The 25,488-nt window shown below is 39.8% G+C and overlaps 1 protein-coding gene across 1 annotated transcript; it reads right to left on the minus strand.

Annotated features, from left to right (window-relative positions):
* Positions 1-5,400: 5,400 nt before the first annotated feature.
* On the minus strand, positions 5,401-18,999 carry LOC118431017. The gene is made up of 3 exons (XM_035842089.1): positions 18,783-18,999; positions 6,576-7,248; positions 5,401-6,536 (listed from the first exon to the last, which is right to left on the minus strand). Exons 1-3 carry the CDS (start codon positions 18,858-18,860, stop codon positions 6,004-6,006), a joined length of 1,284 nt encoding a protein of 427 aa, XP_035697982.1. The 5' UTR covers positions 18,861-18,999; the 3' UTR covers positions 5,401-6,003.
* Positions 19,000-25,488: the final 6,489 nt, after the last annotated feature.

Genomic DNA, 25,488 nt, shown 5'->3' on the forward strand with positions numbered 1-25,488 from the left:
CTGTATATTGATAATCCTATATTTACCCGTTAGTTTTGAACTCCAGAACAGCCCAGGAACAGGTGTGTTTACCTGTATGTTGATTAGCATGTATTTACCTGTTGGTTTTGTTTCAATTCGGATACAGTTGTGTATTGAACACCGGTTAGTATTATCAGCACAGGAACAGGTGTGCTTACCTGTACATGTATGTTGATAAGGATGTATTTAGCTGTTAGTTTTGAACATCACAATTTGTTTCAACTCATAGACAGGTGTGTATACCTCTGTGCTGATTGGCAAATATTTACCAGTTTTGTTACAACTCAGCAACAGGTGTGTTGATATGCATATGTTAATATACGTTCGTGATGTTAATAAAAGTCACCACAAATTCACAACAAAAATGTATCTGTTTTATTTCAATGCAAAGTGGTAGGATCGGCTTCACAGGTACTGTATCTCATCTTAACATACTAAGGTGTCACGTATATATAGATACCAGGTAACAGACTATATACGTTACATCCAAGTACCATATTGTTCCAGGTAGCTCGATTAATATGCAGTAACAAGCTGCAAGTTAAGTATCTTAAGGCTATGTAAAAAAGTAGGTAAATATATACAAAAGAATATATATATATATATATATATATATATATATATATATATATATACAAAAGTAGGTAACAAGACAGTGCTAATCATTATCACAGCAATAAGGTTAAGATTCAACCGAACACTCTAGAAAACGGGAAGGATATTCCTAGGGGGGGCGAAAACGCTGGGATGGGGGGGAGGGCGAAAACGCCAGAGGGGGGCGAAAACGCTAGCGATCCCGGGGGGGCGAGATCGCGGGGGGGGGGCGAGATCGCTGTCACACCGGAAAGATAACAAAAACGATTTTGACCAAATTTGGTGAGTTTTGTATATAAGAACACAGGTTTGTACTGAACACACATGTCCCTTCGTGAAGCAGAGAATCTGATTCAGAATAACAAGCAGACTTTAGTGCCAGTGTTAGATAAATTCAAACATGAACAAATTAACAGCAATTAGATACAAATAATGCGAATCAGAAACCAATTTGAAGTTCATTATATAACTTTTAAACATATTCCAAATTCCAAAAAAATGGAATCAATTGTGAAAAACATATTGTAATTTCTTAGTGATAAATGGTAGGAATTTCATTGTTGTAGCATTTGGAAGCTTTGTAACTTTGCACATTATGATTTATGAAATCAATGCCTCATTTCCATACTTCTGAGTAAATGCTACAATAATCATCTTTTTGCAGACTGCGAGTCTTTTATAGTTCAAGCAACTTGTTTTGTCTTTGTTTGGTCTGTACATATGTCTTTGTACATTTTCTCCAAGCAGATGTTGATGGGGAAAATCGTGAATTTTTCCTTACATGTCGTTTTTTCCCGTCAGCTATCATCACAAAAAAAGGAACATTAAAGGTAAGGATTTTCTATATCAACCTCTGCTCGAAGAGTATTTTCACATATGACAAGTTTCATGTTTCATCAGTTTGATGGTTTGGATCCTAGTGCGCCAAATAAATCGTTTTGATTCGGACATCTCAGAACAACATTCAAGACGACGTCTACAGATAAAAGAACTGACCCAAAGACCAGGGGCATCGCAGTTTGATGTATAGATTTTCCTTCTTTATCGTAATCGCCACATGTGCCTTTCTGACGTCTCTGAACCTAGACACAGTCTTACAGTCCCTTGTTGAGGTAAAGGTCTTCAGTAGGTCAGGAACTTTCTGTCAATTAGACGAAAAGAACAACGTCCGCCCTTCATCAGTTTTGTACCACCTGGTGTCCGCGTGTGTTTGCCCTTACTGAGGTCTAAGGGTGAGCAAAACACCTACAAGAAGGCGGAAGTCTTAAAAGTGGTGGGTTGAATCTTTCAGATAAAGTCAAGTTTGAAACAGAAGGTCATCAAGAGAGATGATGATGATAACAAAAGTAAACCGATGTTCGTCTAACATCGGATTCTGACGGTTGAAAGCTGAATTCTTGTAAAAATAACTTGGTAATACATGCAACTTCTCAAATATCCATGTGTATACGATTATTGTTATATGTTTGACTATATTTGTAATAGTCTTGTTTTTACCTCCATGACAAACGAAGCCTTGATTTTGGGTTTGTCTTTGTTAATGTTTTCGGACATTTGCGATCAATATAATTTAAGAGTCTATTTGGTATGTGAGTAGATATTGGGAAGAAGGTCGAGTATGGGCTCCCTGATGGCTTTTCTTTGTACTGCAGCGAGTTTTTGAGCGATCATTGTATATTTTTAACTGGACATAATTTTTTTAATGCTTTGTTGCATGGCATTCCGAAATTGTATTTTTTGTATGTATGTTTACGTTTAGGTTCTATTGATACTTGTTTTTTTTTTTATTAAAAAATACAATAAATATATGGTTACTACAGGTGAATGAAGGCTGTATATTTCGTTATTTTGCAGGATGAATAGTAATTAAAAGTACATTTGTATTTGAGTGTAGTTTCACATTTTAAGTGTCAGTATTTTCATAGAGAGAAAGGCACAACATTTATTGTAATTTCAATAAAGACCGCATACTTGTAGGAGGAGCTGCTGTAGGAGCCATTGTCTTTAGAAAGGAAATATGATTGCGTCATGGAAATTTGTTGTTAATGTGATAGCTCACGAATGCCTCCTTGCGTTTGGCATTGTTACTGCATCAGAAAGATGATGTCGGAGCTAATCATGTGTGCGTGTTGTGTGTGAAGAAAATATTATCATGCATAATTACACCAGTTCATGTCATCATCTTGCTTTCGTTTGGACACACGTTGGTCTTTGTAATGTGGATCAACTTGTACCATAGATGGTACCACAAGTTGTTTTCGGCTGTAAACATTTTGTAAATTATTTCTTAGCACATATCAAAGAGGCGTGGTAATGTTCAACCGTCGGTACTGGGAATTTGACATAAAAGCAAATAATTACAAGAGATCAATAGGAATGATACCTTGAAGTTAGAGTTTTATAAGTAGCATACATAACTGTTAATTACTTATTGGCGGTTGCGAAAGGCAAACATGTATGCTTTAGTGGTGTTTATTTTGTTGGCAATAATGATTATGGTCGCCCAACAATCGAATTTCACTTAAACCTTCCTGTCTTTGTTGTAAAGAAATAGTTTTCAAATGGTGTTTTATTGTTTATTTTAGTTCTGCCTTGAATAAAACAATAGCATTTCCATATTATGCTTTTGGTTAAAGGAAACAGCATGAAATACTAGGAGGGTCATTATATTTTGGCATGAACACGTACCCGAAAAATGATAACAATGATTTTTATTATTAGATATCCTTGCCATATCTATCTGAAGTGTTTGATCGTTGTTTGTGTTGTCTATGGTTGTTCTTTATTATATTCTTTGTTATGTTCTTCTATTCACTACAAATCACCCGGACGGAGGCCTGGCGAACCTTCGTGTCGTATCAGCCATATGGTGATTTACACAATTCACCATGCCCCGGAGAGGAGATAGGCGCCGCCAGGGGACTAAAATGCGTATTGATACAGCATAACACGTTGTGCTGTCCCTACGGCTGATTAAAAGGCCATGGGACGAACGAATGAATGACTGAATGAATTAATGTTCTTCTAAATTACTCTAATAAATCTTCTTACCTAAAGCTCTTCTTGGCCTCTATTTTTTGAAAGACTGCTGTAAGATCTTTTTTTAAGGATACTGGCATCTATTTGCTTTCTACTCTCTGGTTGCTTAGTTTTGCCGGTAAATACCATGTGACGGAAACCCAAGAGTTATCAGAAAACAGTGGAGTCTATAGCGGAAAAGTGGAGTTTACAAAAGAGTCCTATAATGTTACTCGCAGAGAGGTATCGAGTCGAATCTGTCGTGCTCGCCCTGGGTTTCTACATTAAACGACTGCATTACATGGACGTTATAATTACTCCAATGCCTGTTCCGTGTCCGTATTTATATCGCCTGTATCACCACTCTTCGGCGTAACACATCTAGTTCGCAGTTACGCGGCACCGAACGACCCGTCACACCTAAATTATGCACATCTATCTGTACGTGTTCCTTTAAACCATCTAGTAAAGATGTCCCTACTTTTCTTGGTGATAACACATTTTACTCCACGATATTTCTGGAAAAATACCAATTTTTGAAGATATCAGACTAGTTCTTAAAGGCATGACTGTTTCTTGTTCTTTTTTTGAGCTGGTATCAAATACTTGCCAGTCGGTACGTCTACCAGTTTATTGGTCATTTTTTACATCATGCAAAGTCTGGACATTTTTTCTTCAATTTTCAAGTGTCATCCACTGCAGTTCTGTTTTCACTTTGGTAACACTATAGCTAGCATCCCTGCTGTAGTTGTTTGTACAGAATTTGACAGCTCGGTTCTGTACTCTTTCTGTTACCTTCGGAAGAGGGGGTTCAATTCCGGGGCACTGTTTGTGTATTTGTGTCCGCATCTATTACGCAAGATCCTCTTAATGGATTTTATTCTACCTTTCACATGTTGCTAGTTATTGAGGGACCGATGTGATTTAGGGCACTGTCGTAGTATCCTATGATACTACAGTGTTGTAAATATATATATCGACACCCCCATCTTGGAAGTAGTACGGTACTGACAATAATGCACTGTTGTCTGTGTAATGGGCAGCATTTGTTTCGCTCGACATCCGTCCTGTGTTATTAGTTCTGTTTTTTGACGACGCCTTTGACGACGCCTCAGGGGAGTCGTCAGGTGGTATATATTGCATTCAGTCTGCAAAAATTCTAGGAATTGCACAGGCATTTTCCCTAGAATGCTAGTACTCCACAACAGTATGCTGGGTATGCAAGTCCCCCCCCCCCCTAAATCTGTTCTAGATGTATCTTTGGTATACAATGATGGAAGATTTAGGTCACCATATATTGCATTCAGTCTGCAAAAATTCTAGAAATTGCACAGGCATTTTTCCAAGAATGCTAGTACTCCACAACAGTATGCTGGGTATGCAAGTCCCCCCCCCCCCTAAATCTGTTCCAGATGTATCTCTGGTATGCAATGGAAGATTTAGGTTACCATTGTGCTGTACTGGGGATAGTACATTTCTGTTGGCTGTAGGTTTATGTTACAGGTGGGCTAGTATATTGTGCCAGGGATAGTGCGACAGGGAAGTTCCAGTCTATTTTTGATTTGAGCTGTATTGTTCTTGTTGTGTGTGGCAAGAACAAGGGATTACAATGATAGATAGATACCTGTAGATGTATGTATGAAATGAAACTACAACTTTTTCTTCAGATCAGCATTAGAAAGCTGTGTATTTGGAATCAAATACAACTATCTGTAACTTCAAGGCCTGTCAATAACAATTTTTAAAAACGGAAGACAGAGAAACTGTACATTTTATAGATGCTTTATTCTTCTATTCAACGAAGAATATTGGTCTAACTTCGCACATGATTTGCCACGAACACTTCATTATGTACAATTTAGACCAGAATGATTTCCCAGCTTCGTCATAAATCCATTTCATGAAATAGACACATGTCTTGTTTAATAGTTAATCTTTTACATCATTTGAATATAAAGCTTCATTTCTGCCTTCTACAGTGAAGCAACTAAGTCTATGAACACCTCAGCTTGTTACGGCCAGCTGCGTAATTAATGTAATTCTATAACTGATGTTTGCCTCTATGATAAAGTCTACCCATTGTGAGAAGGTATGCCATTGTCGAACCTTTATGTATCTATATGATAATTCATTCTAGACTGAGAATTTCTGTATTAATTGATCTTCTGTCTTAATTGATGAAATTCTATTGTTGTCCGGTAGCTTTATCCTTAGATTGTTTGCTTTTTACTGACTCACTGTTGAGAACCTGTTCATGCGAATGTAGATATGCTTGAATCGTTTACGCCGGCAAGATTTTCTTCACTCCTGACATTAATACTGGTGTTTCTGTGGTGGACGTTTGTTTTCCTCGCTGTGCCGTTGTGACCATTACTCCATTCGCCTGGGGCCTTTGTCGGAATTCGTGGTTTGGTCAGACGTCATCTCGTCTCTCTTCTGGTAATCGCCATTTTCGATAGGAGACAGGACTCCTCTCTTCTTCTTGCCGAAACAGATAGAATCACTCGGGTCCCATAGACACTTCACATCCTCATCGGACCCCTCTGCGGCTTCTTCCTCTTCGAGCTTCCTGATGGCGTTGATGGCCGAATCGTAGGCGTCGTTTTCGAGAGCCGATTCGTAAGCCTCGGCTTCGTCGGAGCTTGATCTCTGGACATACTCTGGATTCGGGAACGCCAACCTCTTGAGTTGACCGTTTTCGATAGGACTGAGCAGCGGCAACCTCTTAAACTGACCGTTCTCCATCGGGTGTAGCGGGGAGGAGCGCTTCCCAGGAAAGCCGTTTCCAAGTGCGTCGCAAGTACCGTCAACGCTGCAGTCGTACTGCCTCCTGCGCTCCAGGCCTGTTGGGTACAGCCGTTTGCCTTGTCCGTTGACGATGGGACTTAGGGGGTCCCGTTTGCCTTGTCCGTTGGATATGGGACTTAGGGGGTCACGTTTGCCTTGTCCGTTGGAGATAGGGCTAAGGGGGTCTCGTTTGCCTTGTCCGTTGACGATGGGACTTAGGGGGTCTCGTTTGCCTTGTCCGTTGACGATGGGACTTAGGGGGTCTCGTTTGCCTTGTCCGTTGACGATGGGACTTAGGGGATCTCGTTTGCCTTGGCCATTGACGATGGGGCTTAGGGGGTCTCGTTTGCCTTGACCATTGACGATGGGACTTAGGGGGTCTCGTTTGCCTTGACCATTGACGATGGGACTTAGGGGGTCTCGTTTGCCTTGTCCATTGACGATGGGACTTAGGGGGTCTCGTTTGCCTTGCCCGTTGACGATGGGACTTAGGGGGTCTCTCTTACCTTGCCCGTTGACGATGGGGCTTAGTGGGTCTCTCTTACCTTGTCCGTTGACGATGGGACTTAGGGGGTCTCGTTTGCCTTGCCCGTTGGAGATAGGGCTAAGGGGGTCGCGTTTGCCTTGCCCGTTGGAGATAGGGCTTAGGGGGTCGCGTTTGCCTTGCCCGTTGACGATAGGACTTAGGGGGTCTCGCTTCAGCCATCTCTTGTACTGTCCATTTTCGATGGGGTCCAGTGGTGTTCTCTTGAAGAAGTAGATCGGGGCAGATCTTTTCACTACCTGTTTCAATGTAGCGCTGTCTCCGTTACCTTCTTGGTCGATTTCCTAAAGAACAACATTGCAATGAACAGTTAAATTTATGATCATACACAGGCATTAAAAATGTTCCTTATTCAGAAGACTTAACTTTGGATGAACGCCTAATACCCGTCTCACATTATATACGATCTTCGGACGTACTTCGCGATCGCAGGAAGGTCGGCTGATTTTAAGATCTTAAGATGGTCTTGCGTATTTTTCGCCCAAAACCTGTTCCCCTCACATATAAGCGAGCCTCGTGCGATCGACGGTGCATAAATCTATGATAATGAACCTCCCATGACCTCTTGCACGCGGACAAGGGAATACAAAACGTTCCTCAAAAAAGGCAAGAGATCAATAAATGTTGTTTATTTTGCTGTCGGAATCTTTTTAACCAATGAATGGAATGCCCGGGCATAATAGAAATGACACAAGAAAGGAAAGTGTGTCACAAAGCCAGCCTACATACTGCCACAGGGGCCACAATGTTAAATTACCCTCACATTCCCAGAAATTCAATATTTGTAAACAATCGGAAGTCGGGTGAACGTCGCCCGAATGTCGCCCGACTAACGGGCGTTCGCCATCCGATTTGCGTTCGATGATTAATAACTATGTCTGTGCTCGCCTATCGGTCTTCAATCGTTGGATTGACGCAAGACTATTGACCGATACCCTTGCGAGGTACGCACGATTTGCACGCACGATCTGCGACTCGGTAACGAGCTCTGCGATCTCGGAGATCTCCTGCGACTTGTCGCTTATGTTAAGAACATGTTTCGCTGCACCGCGACCGTCGTAAGACTGAAAATTGCCGGCGATCCCTAAAAATCGCAAGATGATCGTGAGAACACCGGACGTCTTACTCACGAAAATGTCATTTAGAGCTCGTAAACTAGTCTTCCGATCGAATCGCGCCTAATGTGAGGGGGGTATTAGGGTGCGATTACATAGATCGTGCGATCGTCGTGCGATCGCTAACTTCGGTCATTTTGGAGGACACAAATGTACCTATCCTGCAAAGTTCAACTGTCTTGGTATACAAATTGATGATTTGGACCCATGTCGGTGGTTGGTTTTGTCCCGGGCTGCTTGCTTGAAAATCCTATGGATTTAAAATCGTACGACAATCGCACGACCTATGTGACCGCGCCTTTAGTCAGGTAGAAAGCTAAAACACCAATGCAAGATATTAGTTATTCACCACACGTACTGATCATTTCCCTCGGGTAGCGTAATGAATAACGGAAAGCAGGATACCCTCAGAACCTAAGTCAATGTCCCAGTGGTTTCACGACGGAAAATTGCGCTTTTATTTGACACAAGCCAGAAAACGAGTGGCCTGTACCATAAGTTGCAATGGACCTATGTATACTGTACAAGAAGACTCCAAATCAAATATGCTCCATCGTTGGTCATACTCATGATACGTGTGTCTGCTTTGTAATACATTGTACTGATCAATGCCCACAGACTAATACAATTCCATGCATACGGCAGCACAGTCCGAAAAGTTCAGAAGAAACTTCTAGAGGCCTTAAAAAAGAAAACATTATAGCAAAGACATCTATCTGTCTATATTAATCTCCCTCATGTTGGCTCTCAATTTGATCAGCCTATCGCCAAGGAGGAGACCTTACCCAAGTAACAAGTGTCAATGATCGCATTTCCCAATTATGCTTTTCTGGGCATCTGTAGCTAAGTAGTACGCATATGAATGGTTTGCTTGTCTCTTTAGTCTTAGCTCTTTTAGCATGAGTATTCTATCATCTGCGACAACAGAAACAAGCTGCACAGATCCAAAGGTCTTGAAAAATTGCAGAGTACTCTCACATAAATCTCGTTAGCCTTTTGAGGCGTTCTTGGCGAAGTCTGAAACACACGATGTTATTGATTTTTACTCAAGAAGGATTATCTAAGCACTGTTAAAAGGAGGAGCATAGGCGCCTCATTTCCATGAGAAACGTTTAAAAGATAACACGTCACTCTTGAGTTATGGCGAAAGGGTTTGAGCAATCTCCGCAAATGCCGACAGTCAATTTATGTCTGCTTCATTTATACATGGTTCGTAGAAGAGAAAAGCGCCGCTCGGAAACGAGGAGTCGAGCTAGCTAGAGTCAGCAGAAATTCTCTCAATTTGCTTCAGGATACGTAACCTGGCCAAGCACATTAGCTGTTGCTCATGAAAATGGGTAAAGCTACCATGCCCTTTTAGAGGCCGTAGTGGCAGTGGGTTGTTACTCATTGTGTTTATATATTAGGGCATAGTATTCAATGGATGAGCCCAGTCCTCCCATGCCACCGCCTTTTACCTTCACAACCGAAGCGATTGACCTATTTTCACACCTACGTACTAGTGGCTAGAGTAGAGAAAGCAATGTTTTCCCAGGACACAACGTTTAGCCAGGAACACTAAGAAGGAAACCTGTGACCTCCTCATCTCATGCCCATCTTAGCTTAACCACTCGGCTATTCGACGCAACAATGACAGAGACTGTAGTCTATGTCTTTACGACTGATTACCTGTACTGGAAACCAATAAAATTTCAAGTTAAGTATTTAAGTATTAGCCACAATGATGGACAAAAACAATCTCCAATGCGATAGGGTGTACCAACTAATGTAAGGGTTTGTGGTCATTTATCCATCAAAAACCTCATCAGCAAACTAATTCTGTCGATAAAAAAAGGGTATTTTTCATTTTGTTGTCTTCTACACTGTAACACCATGAATCAAATTTCAATTATGCCAAACCAATGTTAGCCCAACAGACTGCATCCATAGAGAACGGAGCCTTATTACTCAGTAGGCGGCCATGTGGGGACATTCACAGCTTGAAGGCCACCTCCCCACTGATATAAATCTCCTGATAACTCAAACAGACCCAAGCTCTCTATAGCATTAAGGGACATAAGCTGTAGCTGTGTAAATCCAGGTTTATACTTAGAAATCGCACACTTTTTTTAACCTGCTCTAAGTTCATCTAAGTATAGATCATCTGAAGGGCAAGAACCAAAGATGTGTTGCAGAGCGAAAGGCTAAGTCTAAAATAGCATTAGAGGTCAAACGTCCTGTTACAAATATACCAAGGTGAAAGGCGTTACACGTTGCGTTGAAAATAAGGTTACTGTATGTTAGAGGTTGGTTGTCTAAAACTTTTGACCTTCTCTTTGCAGGGAGTAAGGTAAAAATGTAAAAATGGTCAATTATCACACTTGATGATGCGGTACGCAGTGGAAATGGTCTTTAATTAATGCTGCTATCAAGTTTTTGATTCAAGATCAAGATCCAAGATGATTCAAGATCTATCAAAGAAGAATATCTGTTTTTAAAAGTCAACAATTTGTTGAAAAATAATTTAAACACTGTTAATAACGAATCTGGGTATATATGCAACGTGTAAGTCCATATGTTCATTAGCTGCAAACATTTTAATGTATTTACATCCGATACATAAACGGGGAGTCCAAGAAATAATCAAAACCCTTGTTGTCTGCGTATGGCATATCAAGGTTTCACGTTGGCGCATCTATGTTTTTCATCAAACGTCATTACCAGTATTGTATCTGACTAGTGGTGCATTAAGCCAAATTAGTACTCCTTAATGGGAACCACATTCGTGTGATTGACGGATCAACATGCGTCGCGATGCCGTCGGACTACGCTGATTTCAGGGTCAATTTACCTTCTCATTGTCGGCCTAGCTGGAAGGCAAACTGAAAGAAAACAACATCTTTTGGTAAGGGCGTTAACCTTTCTTGTGAATATCTGGTCATTTTAGCCACATTAATGCATTAAATTATAGTAAAATGTCTTTGATGTTTGAAGCATGCATTTTCTATGGCTGCAGCTTTGCAACCAATAGCTGGAAGGCAAACTGAAAGAAAACAAGTATCATCTTTTGGTAAGGGCGTTAGCCTTTCTTGTGAATATCTGGTCATTTTAGCCACATTAATGAATGAAATTTGAGAGGTACATGCATTATAGTTAAAATTCTTTGACGATGAAAGCATGCATTTTCTATGGCTGCAGCTTTGTTGTAAACTTTTTGTCCTGTGATATACCAGGTAGTACTGAATGTATAAGTATATCTATTATTCACATTTATAGTAACTACAACTGCAAATATAATATCCCAGAAATAAGTAAGATATCTTATATCAGCTGGAGTTTGGCTTTATCTGTTACCTTATGATTCACAAAGCCTATCAGGCCATGTTGATTTGATTATGTGGATTGCATCCTCTGAAAACCCCAAGCTGATGCAAGTGTGCCAATAAAAAGTATACCAGAGAGTTGCCTTCAGTATAAAATCTAAGTGGTCAGAAAGAATACACAGAGTAAGGTAGACTTTGGAATTTGCTGGCATTCTATGCCAGTAGAATCTGTTTTCGGATATTTTTTTTTCAATCGACGTATATATGCTTATTTTACAACTGTATTGTGGGATTCACCGTATTGTGAAAAACTTCCTTTATTTTTAAAACGGACGAAAATTGATGCGCGCACGGATGCCATCCATATAATCAAATCAAGACGGCCTTAGATTTTACCGGTGAAGACCTACTTAAAGCAATAGTATTCAGGCAAACACACGCGTATGTTTGTGTTTCTATGGCTTGAACGTTTTGCCACGAGGCAATTGTATACTGGCTAACACATGGCACGTTTTGGTGCTTCATATGTCTCCTTCCTAATCAAGTTCTCAGAACCCAACTACAAATGCCATGCATATGATATAGGAAATCAAATTTCCTCACCTTTACCATTGATGTTTAATAAATCATGTATGTAGTCACCACTTACTTACATGTAGTCACCAGGTGGGTTGCAAAAGCCCACAATGGCATGAGCATAATCTCATCTAAAGACAGACATTCTGCGACCTTTTCTTAATGAGATTAGGTTGGAGCCATGGGAGGAAGGGCCTTAATAGAATTTTGGCTGGATATAATTGTTGCCATGTAAACTAATGGTGTAACGTTAGGACTCTGCTGGGGTGAAAAGGTTAAGAAATGCCCTGATGATCCTACTCAAGCTGTGTGGGTTGCCGGGAAATAATCTACATTGAAACGACTTTGGCAGACAATTTATGACTAAAAGCTACACGTCGATAACAAAATAATGATTATGTGAAAGCTTGACACAGCCAATATGTCTAGGGTAATGTTAAAGGTCTTCCATTCATCGTTAAGTAATTGGTATGGTAGGATTTTTAATGGGTTTGCCATGTTTATAAAAATTGGATCATGTCTGCATCATTTAATAAACTACATTTGATGTTACGACTTGTAAGAAGATTCGTCTCCAATCAGACTTAATTTAATGTTACAATTTGTATGAAGATTAGTCACTAAGGCATCCTTTAATGAATATCATATAATTTTTTTCCCTTTTTTTCTTTTTCTTAGTTGTGGACACTAAAACAGTATTTTAGTTGCTCGTAAATATTCACTCATCATCTGTTTTGTTATTCAATCAAAAAAGTGGTTTTGTTTCAAACAATCTTTAGAAAATAATGGCGGTTAAGTTTAACAAGTTAGAATTCCCGAACATGTGCTAACATCTGTCTATGTCTTCTCTTCTTTAACTTTTATATATATTCCACTTCATTTATTATTAGCAACTATTTTCACAAAAGTTTCCCTTGACCACTAACAGTACAGTTTATATCGGCTTTGATATTTTGTGTAAAATGTATACTGTTATACAAGTTCTTCATTTTAGAAGTTTTATTCACATTATCGACAGTTTTCTCAGAATATCTGTAAAAAAAACTTTTGGCTATAATTACATACTATACGGTACCGCATTGCACGCTAAACCTTCGTTGAGTAATTTGATCAGATCAGCAAAATAAATCGTTCTTTTCTTATCAACCATACACAGCCGATATAATTACTCTATTACCGAAACGCTAATTCATATTTTACAGTTGTATCTTATCTCAGAATTTGTAACGCGAGATAACCTTTATCCGTGCAGTAACCTATTTCCGTTGTTTTTAGAAACATGGTATACAGGGATAACAACTCAACTGATGGTGGGTTCAGACCACAAAATTTTCTATATTTGCAGTTTCAGACTACAGTCCGTCGACTTGATATCCCTAAACAACTTGATTTTGCAAAAAAAAGAACGGAAATACGTTACCTCGCGGATAAAGGTAAACTCGCGTTACGTATTTTGAGATGAAATAAACACGTTTTGTCACCTGTGAATCGAGGTTTACAATGCTTACAATGCCAGAAAGAATAACAGGACACAATTCCACCTACGAGCTTCTTATTTGGAAGCAGATTTTATGTTAGACAACTTAATGCGGTGGGTGATCCACAAATGCTGATTCATTCACTGCAATAAATTTCCACAGTAATAAAATAAATGTAAGGCACAAAGTTGATCAAAGAAATTTAGGTCAATAAACCACTCGAAAGCTTTTTAATGACGACATCAAGATTGCTCAGGTCTTTGTGAGCAATCACTTTGCCGCAGATGTCATCGTTTGTAATGTCTTTCTACAGTAATTTTGTAAAGGCAAGTAGAAACAGATTGCGCTTCGGGACGTCTATCAAATTCTAACAAGGTCATTTTTCCTTCATCGGATATAATTTCTACGCTAGCTATATCTCTTATCCTATTATGACCTGTATCCGTTGATAATACCGTGATTTATTTGGAACGACACAATCAAGTCAATTCCATGTATGGACAAAGGGTGCCGTTAGTTTTATTTAGTCAGGTGGACGAGCATTTGAATATCAATCAACCACATGTTTGTTCGCTACAAAGCGTATACATGTTTGCTCGCCTTGAAGATGGAACCAGGTGGTAAGTGGGTATGTTACCAAAGTTAATGTTCACACGACATGTGCGTGATGATGAAGCACTTCATGAAATTGTCTTCCGCCTTAAGAGAAAATAAGGACTTACTCTCAACTCTAAACCATTTCCTTTAAGTGGTTATGCAAGGTGCAACGATTCATATGATAATAATGTTGAATATATCTAAGCATAAAAGTGTTTGTAAATGTTTTCACCTTATTCATCCCCTGCGTAGCATGGTTTTTGGATACTTGTGTACTTTGCTTGACATATTAAGCTTGAATGCGCTTCCTCCGTTTTACAATGGAAATGTCACTTGTGTGCCATCAGCAATTTACAGACGCGGAAAGAGCAGTTACTCAGGCAACTTGATATTACTTTGGAAACGGTCGGACGTTTCAGGCAGCCATCCGGTGCCTTTCGTCAGTGTCATTGACGAAAGACACCGGATAGGTGAGTACCTGCTTGAGTAATAGCTATTTGGCGTATCTTATCACCTGGATGTCTAACCTTCATCGACATATTGATTTACTTACATACAGATAAATCTTTTTCGCCTAGAAAATTATCTCCAAGAAGAAAAGCTGACCCCAATATGCCATGATGCATTTGTTTGGACAAATGATTAATTGCACACAATCTAATAGAAGCGTAATATCTGATTAAAAGGCTGATGTTTTCTCGAAAGGCACTTCAACTTTTTCCTGTAATAGACTATTCGTTAGTCATTTGAAACATCCTTGCTTTCTTCAAATGCAATTAATTTTTCAAGTGTAATATCTTTACTAAAAGTTTGAAAGTTGAATATGTATCTCGTATCTCGTCATCCTAGACAACATCCCCATACTATACCACACAACATAACGCTATTACTTTGGACATAGCTTACGGGTAGATCACTGTTGTTTAAACATTACACAAGGCCTTGTAAAGACCCACCAACATACGAAATATCAAAACAGTCCATGCGGGCACTTTCTAATTCTCCTGTGGACAGACATCTCGTGACAAACAAAAGGCAGTCGCTATGACAGCTCCGTTTCACAGCGGCCCAGACCATAACATGTACATCTGCGTCCCTTCTTAATTGAGCACTACAAAAGACGCCTCTCAGACAAGCCAAGAAAACATGGTGCATGACTTCATTTGTATGGTATTATAATTGCAAACGAATAGGCTGTCTTCGTTGTCGAGTTTGTTTAACCGTGGGCAATGTACATGTTTCATGTAACCTCATTAACGCACAAGCCACCTGCTGCTTTGAACCACAAAGGCAAAGCAAACAAACCTGATGATTGGCGTTTGTGCTAGCAGTTCATATCATCTCGTATATCCTTTAGTCCAACTGTTTCATCGTTGGGGCACCAGCGAAGCTCTGGCAACCATTTCCCCCAGCCCTTTTTGTTTTTCTCTTTTTCTCAGTTTTTTACTTAGTTCTATGTGTTTCCATTCTTTGAATTCGCCCTCCAATCTTCTGTTGTCTACCCCCTTTACCCCCTTGTCTTTCCTCCCTGAACGGTTCCTTGCATAAAAGTGCATGTCCATGGCACTTTATACGGTTTTCTATTCTTTTCTTTTCTTTACTGCCAGTGGTCTTTATACGAATGGAAATTTTGCTTTCGGCTGTTACGGAAGGTATGTTGACCCTCAATTTCAAAACGTGTGTGTTGAAGTGCTTTTCACACTGATGCAAGTGCTGCTACTTTAATTGCCACACGAGTCACTGAGGCAACAGCTGTGTTCAAAACATAAGAGCAATGGAACATCACGACGATCAAGTACATGTTGCTTCCTAATATGTCTTAGTTTTCTGTCATAGCCATTTGCATCAAAGAAAAAGATATAATAAGCTGTATTCGTTTGTATAATAGAAAATGGTTCCAAAGCCGTTGCATAACACATCATACGGTGTATCAAATATAGCTATTCTGCAATAGATTTCAACCATGTCACTCCATGTTAATCTTTGATGATGTAGAGGCAATGGCTGCGGTATAGGTAACATTTCAGAGTTTTCATGACTTTGTTAAAGAGCAATGATAGCATAAAAAGTTCAACAAAAAACAATGTCAGACTTTGGTGCTTTAACGACCTTTCTTTTTTACGAGAAAGGTACGTATACGTAAACAACATCTTTCTGGTGGTAGCGGTAGCTTGGAGGCTGTATCTATGGTATATATTTTACTGTCCCAGCAATAACTGGAGTCAAAGATAAGGACATATCTCAGTTCAACAGAGCAAACTTTCTGTCGTCTTGATCCACAATAAATGCAAAGTCTGGACAGAAGATGGAATATCCGTGACGAAGGAATAACTGCCACCAAATTATAGTGATCCAGATGGCTCAAATTAAGAAGGCTGCAAACACTATGATTGGAAAATGTCTTTTTTTTTAAGTTTTAAGAACGGATTTATAGATTTGATGTAGCGGGTGACAACTTTAACAACTCCATGTAAGGAGATAAGCAAAACATTTCAGATTGTACAATTTTCATGAAGAAAATTGATACTGATGAATTTATGAACACTAGTCAGATTATTAAATCATTCCGTAAGCACTCAAGCTACATGACATCTCTGTAACACTACGGGAAGCGGTTTACATCATCAACAATTCCACGTAAGGAGATAAGCAAAACATTTCAGATTTCACAATTTTTATGACTGAGATTTATACTGAAACTTAGACACTTAAACACAAGTCAGATTACTAAGCACTCAAGCTACACGACATCCCGTTAGCACTACGTAAACTGCACCAATGCAGCTATTTCTGATAAGCCGTTGATCTGACTCCTTGCGATAGGCTTTGACTTGCTTCGTAGTGTTCCTTTGATACAATGTGACTGTGCGATCCCTCCTCTAATTGCAGTCTTTATCCTCGCGCTATGAACCATGTAGAATGAATGTGTAACGCATGTCAGCTGTCATTACATCTCTGTCCGTGCTCCAAGCACGGAGCCGAGGGCCACAGACTACTGCCTGACACAGAGGAGAACGAGATATAATCATGATAATCATTCATCGGACGTATTGAGAAATAAGACTCTGGAGATGCAGATCTTTGTTTTTATCTCTCAGAAGGCTCACCTCTGACTTGGGTTATATCTTTGGTCGTGTTTTTTGTGCTCGCACCTATAACTCAAGATCCGTTTGGAGTTTTGGTTTGCATGGATTTTGGTATGGTGTATAGTTGAAGAAACGTAGTGATTTGGGCCCCCTTAGCAGCATATCCAGTACATAGCATTACAAGCCCACATCCTATTTCTAAAAGCTTAGTCTATGGAGTAAATGTTACTAAATTCAGAAGAAGAAAAAAACACTTTTTCAACGAGGTATGATGTTTTTGATTTCTTCTTTGTTAATAAGTTTTAGACAAATAGGTAGAAAAGACATGGTGACTCATTGAAATCAATCAAAGTAGCGTTTCTAAAACGTTTCATAGAGATTCAAACACGAGCTGTGTTTCTCCTGCCTCACATAAGACTTTGGTTCAATTCATTGGTCACATGACGTTAGTGTAGGCGTTTTGTTCCAGACCGCAGGTGAAGTAAGGTTTCTAATTCCTTCCTTCTGCGGTGAGATAGGAAATCATGTCAAGCGCAGGTGGCATCTGCAGAGTTTAATCACACCGAATAAAACATCAGTATCTGCTCATGCTATCGCGTTTCCGTTTCTTCGTCATCATACAAAACGGGTCTGTTAGACACTTTTCTGTTTTTTTTACCTTACGCGACGAAACAGGTGCATCCGCTTGAGAAACCAAACAACATGGCTGTATAGGGTTCTAGCGAACAGCTGGGAAATGATATGAAATGATTTGCAAACCTTTTTGTTAAAAACTGCGAGGTAGAGCATATATTTCTTAAGTGAAAATTCTTAAAGATCTATGCCAGGTGTTTCTATCAATACATAGATTTAAAGTGTTGTTCGCATTCCATCCAAACGCACACATGTGTTAATCAACAAGTTCCAGAGTTGCTAGTTTCACATCTTTTTTAGACCCCTTTTTCTTTCAATTATTTTGTTAGTCATTCTGACATGGGAAGAGTTCTGCAATATTCATGCTCAACCTTTTTGGCAAAATTCCAGTCAACTTGAAGCTACAAGCATTTCTGCGGCGTATGATCTGTTCCTTCTGATCTTCTCTTGAAAACCCTAACCCTTGAAAAAGTCATACTGAATGTTACAGAAGTTAACAGTTATTCAAGCAACTAGATAAATCCTGGAATTGTTTTTTAACCATATCCAGTTGCTCGAGTAACTGTAACACTGCGTGGCTGATTACCTGGATGGCGAACCTTTGTCTACATATTGAATGTTGTTTCTTGTCCAGACTAATTTGGCCTTTTTTGCCTTTTGTTGACACAGATCTTCACATTTTGCCAAAATTACGCTCTCTGTGGGGCACTGTAAGTTTTCAATCGTTCGCGGGATAGTTTTGATTTCGCAAAAACAAATTTGACTTTCGACGAGGATTTATAAAACGTGACGGTTAGTTAGACCGCCTTGCACACCAAAGACGCCAAAGAACCCTAGATTTTATAACTACTGCGTCTTTCCTTTCTCAACCTTGCCTTATTCTGAGACATGAAATCAGTCAGTGCGGTATGAAAAGCGATAGAAAAACAATTGTCTTTAAAAGGACAAGGATCGGATGTTGTATTTCAAAATCATCCATGCGCCGCCCTATATTATGTTATACATAACTCAAAACGTTACAGGATTCTTACCTCATGCTTTCCAGTGGGTGCCGCAAACGTGGTGGCCAAAAGGCAGAGCGCGGCTGCTGCGATAACGGTTGTCTTCATCGCAGTGGTGTTGGGTCGTTCTTCGATGTTACGAATCTGGATACGAGTGTTGTCGTGGCGTTGTCGGCTTCTTGTCGGATGTTCTCCTTCTCTCGGTAGCTCGTCGGTCGTGTGTGAGTGAAGCGGACGGACAGTTGGCCTTATTTTATAGCCAGCACGAGTGCCCTGGTACGGACGTCGTGATTGGACGACCCGCCCACACTGTCTCGCGTCGAGATGGGGAGCGGTCCAATGACGCGCATCCTTGTTTGTCTCTTCAACAAGCTATTCGATTTGAAAAAAAAAAAACGGCCAACTTTTAAAAAAACGAGGCCCGCTCGCCAGCTCGTTGGTAGTGTGTACGTAGGTGTGTGTGTGGCCTCATTTCAGCTAGGAAAAGAGTAAACACAACACAGGCAGCCACTCATAATCAGGATATTGAAAGCGTCGGCCCTCATTATTATCCAAACAAATCAACGTAAAGCTTCTGTAAGCACTTCACAGAGAGCTGTCAATTTGAGATGTTAACAAATTCCTTATTTCAAATGCGCAAATCTCGGGTTTATTTAAAACGTTTCCTTTTAGATGACTCACAATGGTTTAATGATTGAGTCAGTCATAATTAATAATCACTTCCTTCTTTCCATGATATTCTTTTAATTTTGCGATAAATGTACTATATCCTGCGAAGCATTATGTACATGGCCTCATTTTCTTCATTTACTCAAGCAGAAATGCACATATGGAGCGTCAAACTGATAGTTTGTGTGCACTTTGTATATGCACAACACAACTATTTCCTCTTCGTTAACAAAAAAGTAAGAGCCTTGCTCATCATAAATAACCTTTGTTTTTTCTGCTTACGTAAGTACGATAACAACGGAACCAGGAAGTAAGACTGACATATAACTCATAAGGTTGAATCATGCACGTACACCACGACGTGCGTTTGTTTGCTGTTGGTTGCCTTCATCAACACTTTAAATTACAGGTGGCATTTCACAAATGGCAGGAGTATTACAAGCTTCCGGCGTAAGGCCAGAAGCAGGGGTGTTAATGTCACTGAAGGTTATAGCTAAGACCCAATAGCAATTTGTTTGGACCTACGTATATACTACTTATTTTTATCCTATCTGCACCATACACGCAAACAACGTCTTCTTCTTTTTCTTTTTCTTTTGGTTTCCTATACAACTTCAATTAGCTAATGACTATGAAACGGTGGGGGTAGGGGTACTCTTAGTTTGGAGTGTGATGGTCGCTTAGTTTTTTGATTTGTATTTTGCAATTTGTAACGACACCGTTGCGTTAGACCTTAAGCGATGTATGTATCAAACGTATACAGCAATTGTGTCGCAAAGACGTAAAATAAAACAGCATTAGCACACGGCTCGTGGCGCATTGGTCCGTTGTCACCCCTTTAAGACTTAAAGAAATGAGCTGGCAGGCAAATGTAGCTGAAATGAAACCCTGAGGGACCGCAGTGAAGAGAGGATATCTTCGCGCGAAGTACGTTTCCGGAGGTTTAAAGCCCCTGGTAGTGTTCGTTATTACTGTAGCAGCGATGATATGGTACTATATTTCCAACAAGTTGATTTCTTACTTTTCTTAAGGGGTAAGGAATTTTGAAATTTTCAGGCGTTGGCGTAACCGAGGGAAAATTGTACCGAAGAATTTTCTGATTCATTTCTGTCGGTGTAGTATTTGGAGAAAATTGGTCCATTACGACACTAGATGGTCATTTTGTGTCGTCATTTTTTGTCCTTGGTAGTTATCTAGTGCATCAGTGGCGAAGATTATTACACATAATAGTTGCGTGGGCCTAAATGACAGATCATTATTAAATTTTGTAATAAAAGAACCTCCAAATCCACAATCCCATTTTCCTGGTATCCGATATGCAATTTCTGCTAACGTTGACGATCACCATTGCCTCCAAATTGCAAAAACGTTGTCTCCTCTCTTTTATCTAGTTGGCTACGAAGAAACACAGTCCCTGTTATTAGTGAGACGGGTGTCTGTTTTTTTGGCGAAATTGATATTTTTCGAGTCCAGAACAACAGAAAGGAACCTGAGGTACGTCACAAAATGTTTCTTCAATTTCTCATGACAGATTTGAACGTCATGCTGATTAAAGTCAGGCATGTGCACTCGTTTTGTTTCGCCGCACACTCGCTTCTTTACTCTTCCCTCACTCCGTCAATCCCTCTGTGACTTTGTTTGGATCGCGAGGACAAAATCGTCTATTCTTGTAGGACCGGTCCAGAAAAACCGGACCTGAAAAAATCAGTAGACCGGATCTTGGACCGATTAGAAAATAAAAAGATGATATCGTCAGGCGTTTACGTGTTTTGGGGCTTGCTGGTTCAAGAAAAAAAACAAGAGCGAAGTAAAGGAGAACTGATAGTCATTTTTACAAATTGTCTACAGTCAAACTTGCCGAAGAAACGCCAGGTTTTAAACAGAATCTTAAGAAGCCAAATGGACCATTGCTTTCTATTGCTCATTAACAAGTTTTCGCAGACCATCAGGTTCAGTCTGAAGTCCGGACCTGATCCTCTGGACCTGGACCGTACCTGGACCTGAATTTTCCCAGCCCTAGTGGGTAGGTATGGGGAAAACAGAGGCCAAATTGATTTTGGCCCCCTGGTGTTTAACCTAAGTACTACAGCAGTACACCTACATTTTGTGTATTTTCTCCCAAACACTTTATGGTCTGGTATCGAAGATGCTGTCACAAATTAAGATTACATATTGCTTAAACATTTTCTAAAATCATGCAAGAAAAAAGATTCTGTTTTCGATAATTACGAGTTCCTCTATCTACACAACAGCACACGTTTAAACTGAATTCCTCTGAAACTTTGTAAGCCATGATCAACCACGTTGGGAATAAAGATTTAAAGCTTAAGGACACAATCAGAGAGCCGTGACTAGCCATTCGCGGCTGCTGGGTCATTTTAGTTTCCAGAGGCATCACCAGTGGCAGGACAACTGTTGCCAAAAGCTCTGCATTGTGTGCTTGGTTTCACTGGAACTGTTATCAATTACCGAGTAAAATGATGGGTGAACGTGTGAATGTTGCAAAGAGTGTTTTGATAACATGCTTGGGGAACGAACCAATAATCATATCATGATGTAACTAGCAAGGCGAGAAAGATTAATACTGAAGCAGGTTTAGTTGAGGACAAGCGTCAATTAGCCAAAAGCATGGCGCATTTACACAATCATATGATTCAGCTCAAAGGATGTTTAATATAAGTTTTTCTTTCATACGCTTGTTATGGTCATATCATATTTGTCCTAAGGGTTCTCTCAAAGAGCGTCATCGTTAAATTATTCATGATTTTTTTTTGCTGAATAACTCCCGTCCGCGACGTTGTGGACAAGATTTGGGCTCATATCAAAACTCTGATTGCTTCCGTGTGACCATCTTTCTCTTCTTGTTACCGGTCGCAACACTCGTATGTGCAATAAAGACTTCAAAGTTGATACTTCCGTTGTAAAGACATTTACTTATTTAACTTAAGTCTAAAGGTAGAAAGGAAAAGAGGAAGGATTATGCATTTCTAAATCTTCATAAAAGAGCAGATAAACCGTGTCCTTGATAATTGTTGACAGGAGACGGCCTTTCCGAGAAATGGGTTGGCTGCTGACGACCCCACGTGCGTTTTTTTCTCGGAACACTCATGCGACGCAGCTGGTCGGCGGTAAAATCTTACCAACAAGTAATGATGAAGCTATTCCTGGCTATTTTCGGGTAGATCATCAAACTGTGTTTATGCCGTCGGGTTTTACTTACTTTGCTGTGTGGAGAAAGCTAATGAGTTGAAAACTCAGCCATCGCAAGGATTTATACTGGCCTAAGAGATGGTTGCCAATTTGTTGGTTCTGAGGTTTTGGCTAAGGGTTTGAAATCTAATCAAGCTTTGTGGGTGAGCTTTTTCACTACATTCACGGTGTGCTTTTACTTTGCTTTTAAAGCGTAGGTAGGTTGAAGTTGACTAGTTGTCCTCTAGCTAAATGCTGACCGATGTAGCTAATCTTCGCTCCGTAAGGGGTATCAAAAACTTAACACATGGGAAAGTTAAAGCAAAGCATGTTCAATATAGGTCATAAGAGTTTGTACGTCTCCCATGGCTAATACAACAAATAAGCCTTTGTGTCTGACAGCCTGTTTGTGTTGAACTTTCTTCTGACTAGACGTCTCAGAACGTACTCCAGTCGAAACGTTGTGATTGACAAAATGCAATCTTCTGCATGGGCATGCTGTCTCTTCGTTAACATAGGTTTATCCGAATATGTTTTGACATCGCTCCATGCCACTAATTTGATGACTCGTCTGTACACTAATTTGACCAGACCATGTTGTCGTATCTTATGAATTTATATTGTATTGCATCGACCACCATTCTCCAGCGGCACACTTAACGAGGGGAAGCAAAAGCTCTTACTTCCTCCGCGATTGCCCTTGCCATTTCCTGTGTGGTCTTTCATGAATCCGACCTTTCAAGTGAAGACGTGAGATGATCTTGGATCACCTTAAGTCTTCTTGACGGCTTAAAATCAAAGACGTACATCCGACTTAATCCACTTCTTTTAACTGTTGTGGAGGGTAGAGATGGCGGCTCTTACATCATAGATTAGGTAGAGATATTCAAGAAAAATCTACCGAAGAGTGGAAGCAGTAGATGACTAAAAGTCTAAAAAAAGATTCATTAATGACCATCATAATGCCTAATACTTAGACGGGGGGAGGGCTTTCGAGGCCTACGCCAACTTTGCTGTCATATAATGCCAGAACGGCTTGTGCTAGAGCCACCAAATGTGGTGAGTTTTCCTAAAATATTGTTGCTAACAAGTTCCTGAAGTTTGATAAATTTTCCATTCTTTTTGTGTTGCCATGGCAACCGTTTGTTGACAGGCATTTTGGGCAAAAATCGTTAATTTCGATGCTAACAATGTATTTTTTCGTTTATTTGCCATATTACTGTTATTTTTTACATACATAAAATATAATGTTATTTAGAATATCTTTCATGATTGGATATGCACAATTTCTGCTAATTCTATGACGTCATCAGCCCAAATCCAAGATCGCATGTTCGAATTCAGGACAGAAGATACTAAACCGAACATTATGTTGCAGTTTCAGGAATAGCCACTAGGAGGCCACAATTTGGAGTTGAACTTTGTCCTCCATAGACCACAGTATGAATGTCTATTGCATAACTCACCCTTGTAATACTATGGAAATCATTCCATGCCTTCTCCAAGAACAAGCTGATGATGATGATGATGATGAATGGTTTATTAAGGTAAAAAATCTCTCGCAGCCCGTTGGCTGACTTGCGGAATTCATACAAATGATTATTTTCCAGCCAGAACTAATTATGGAAACATCAAACATCTATATCATCAATTATATATCAAACATTGAAATAACATTTGAAATTCTGACATTGATAAAACCAAATCAAGTGCGTGTAACAACACTTTAAAAGCACAACAGATATCTTTAGAGACAAAGTCATTAAGCATTTCAAAGGCGCACAACGTAGGGCATCGGCGATTTTCTTAGTTTCAAGCTCCTTACATCTACGTACGGTTTGCATAACCCTGTGGATATCTTTATCTTCTGGAACACAGGCGCAAAGATAAGAAGATATAATGACATTTTGATATTCCCCAGGGAACAATAGAATGGGTTTGATCGACCTCCTACGTGAGAATTCCCTGAAAAAATTCGTACTTAGCGATTTCTTCTTTGATATAGGATAGTCTGTATTCAACGTGGGTTTCCATAGCCGGTTCTTCATCAAAACATCCGAAGCCTTGGTGTTTTCTTCAAGGCATTGTGGTTAGCATGTGTCATAACAAGCTGGTGCGCATGGATCTGACTAAGCGTTACACGATTCAGACCGCATGAGACCAATTAGGCTACTAATATACTCGTAGACACAATGCTTCTTCCCTGTCTTCTCGTTACGTATACAACATGTGGTCGTGTGGCGTAAACATTACAATGATCAAAGTAACAGTATTACATAATTGCGCGATTCTTTAGAATTCTGTATCCAACACCGAATGGATGGAGTCATTTGCTGCTCATGTTTTTATTGATTTTTATGGGCTTAAGATGATTTATGCATGAGCTTCAGCATGTATATTGATTTAAAAGAGCGTTAAAAGACCCTTACCATGTCCATCATTAATCAAGTGTAACTACACCAAAACTTGTAAAAGCTAATTTAGCATTATCAACATCATGACTAGTACTAAGCGTATCAATTGACGACACAAGGCCCTTGTTTTAGCTTGGGTTTGAATACGAGTAGATATCGTTTCAACAGACGCCATGAAATATTCTGCTTCGCCGAATGCTGACACCAGTTCTTGTGAAGAATGTGACAGATAAAAATGACTGGACTTTCTTTATAAGTCCACGTTATCCTTTAATAACGCTCACCACTAGATATCACTTCAGACAGATGTTGCGCTCATACGTCGCCCTTTGTAACTGGTGACCTATATGACCTGTGTTGGGGTCGCGGATCCCCTCAACAAATATGTCTATCTGGACGGAGTAAAGGTGATTTTTGTGTAGAAAAAGGACCGAAGACAATATCATCCCCTCTTTTGTCATGAC

Source organism: Branchiostoma floridae, chromosome 14, assembly GCF_000003815.2.
Source record: "Branchiostoma floridae strain S238N-H82 chromosome 14, Bfl_VNyyK, whole genome shotgun sequence".
Lineage (NCBI taxonomy): Eukaryota > Metazoa > Chordata > Leptocardii > Amphioxiformes > Branchiostomatidae > Branchiostoma > Branchiostoma floridae.

What these genes read in the sequence shown, in the direction of transcription:
- LOC118431017 (XM_035842089.1), bottom strand. Translation starts at nt 18,860, where the DNA reads ATGAAGACAACCGTTATCGCAGCAGCCGCGCTCTGCCTTTTGGCCACC. An exon ending in CACCCACTGGAAAGCATGAG is followed by an intron (nt 7,249 to 18,782) that starts GTAAGAATCCTG and finishes GTTGTTCTTTAG; the next exon opens with GAAATCGACCAAGAAGGTAA. An exon ending in CCCTATCTCCAACGGACAAG is followed by an intron (nt 6,537 to 6,575) that starts GCAAACGTGACC and finishes CCAACGGACAAG; the next exon opens with GCAAACGGGACCCCCTAAGT.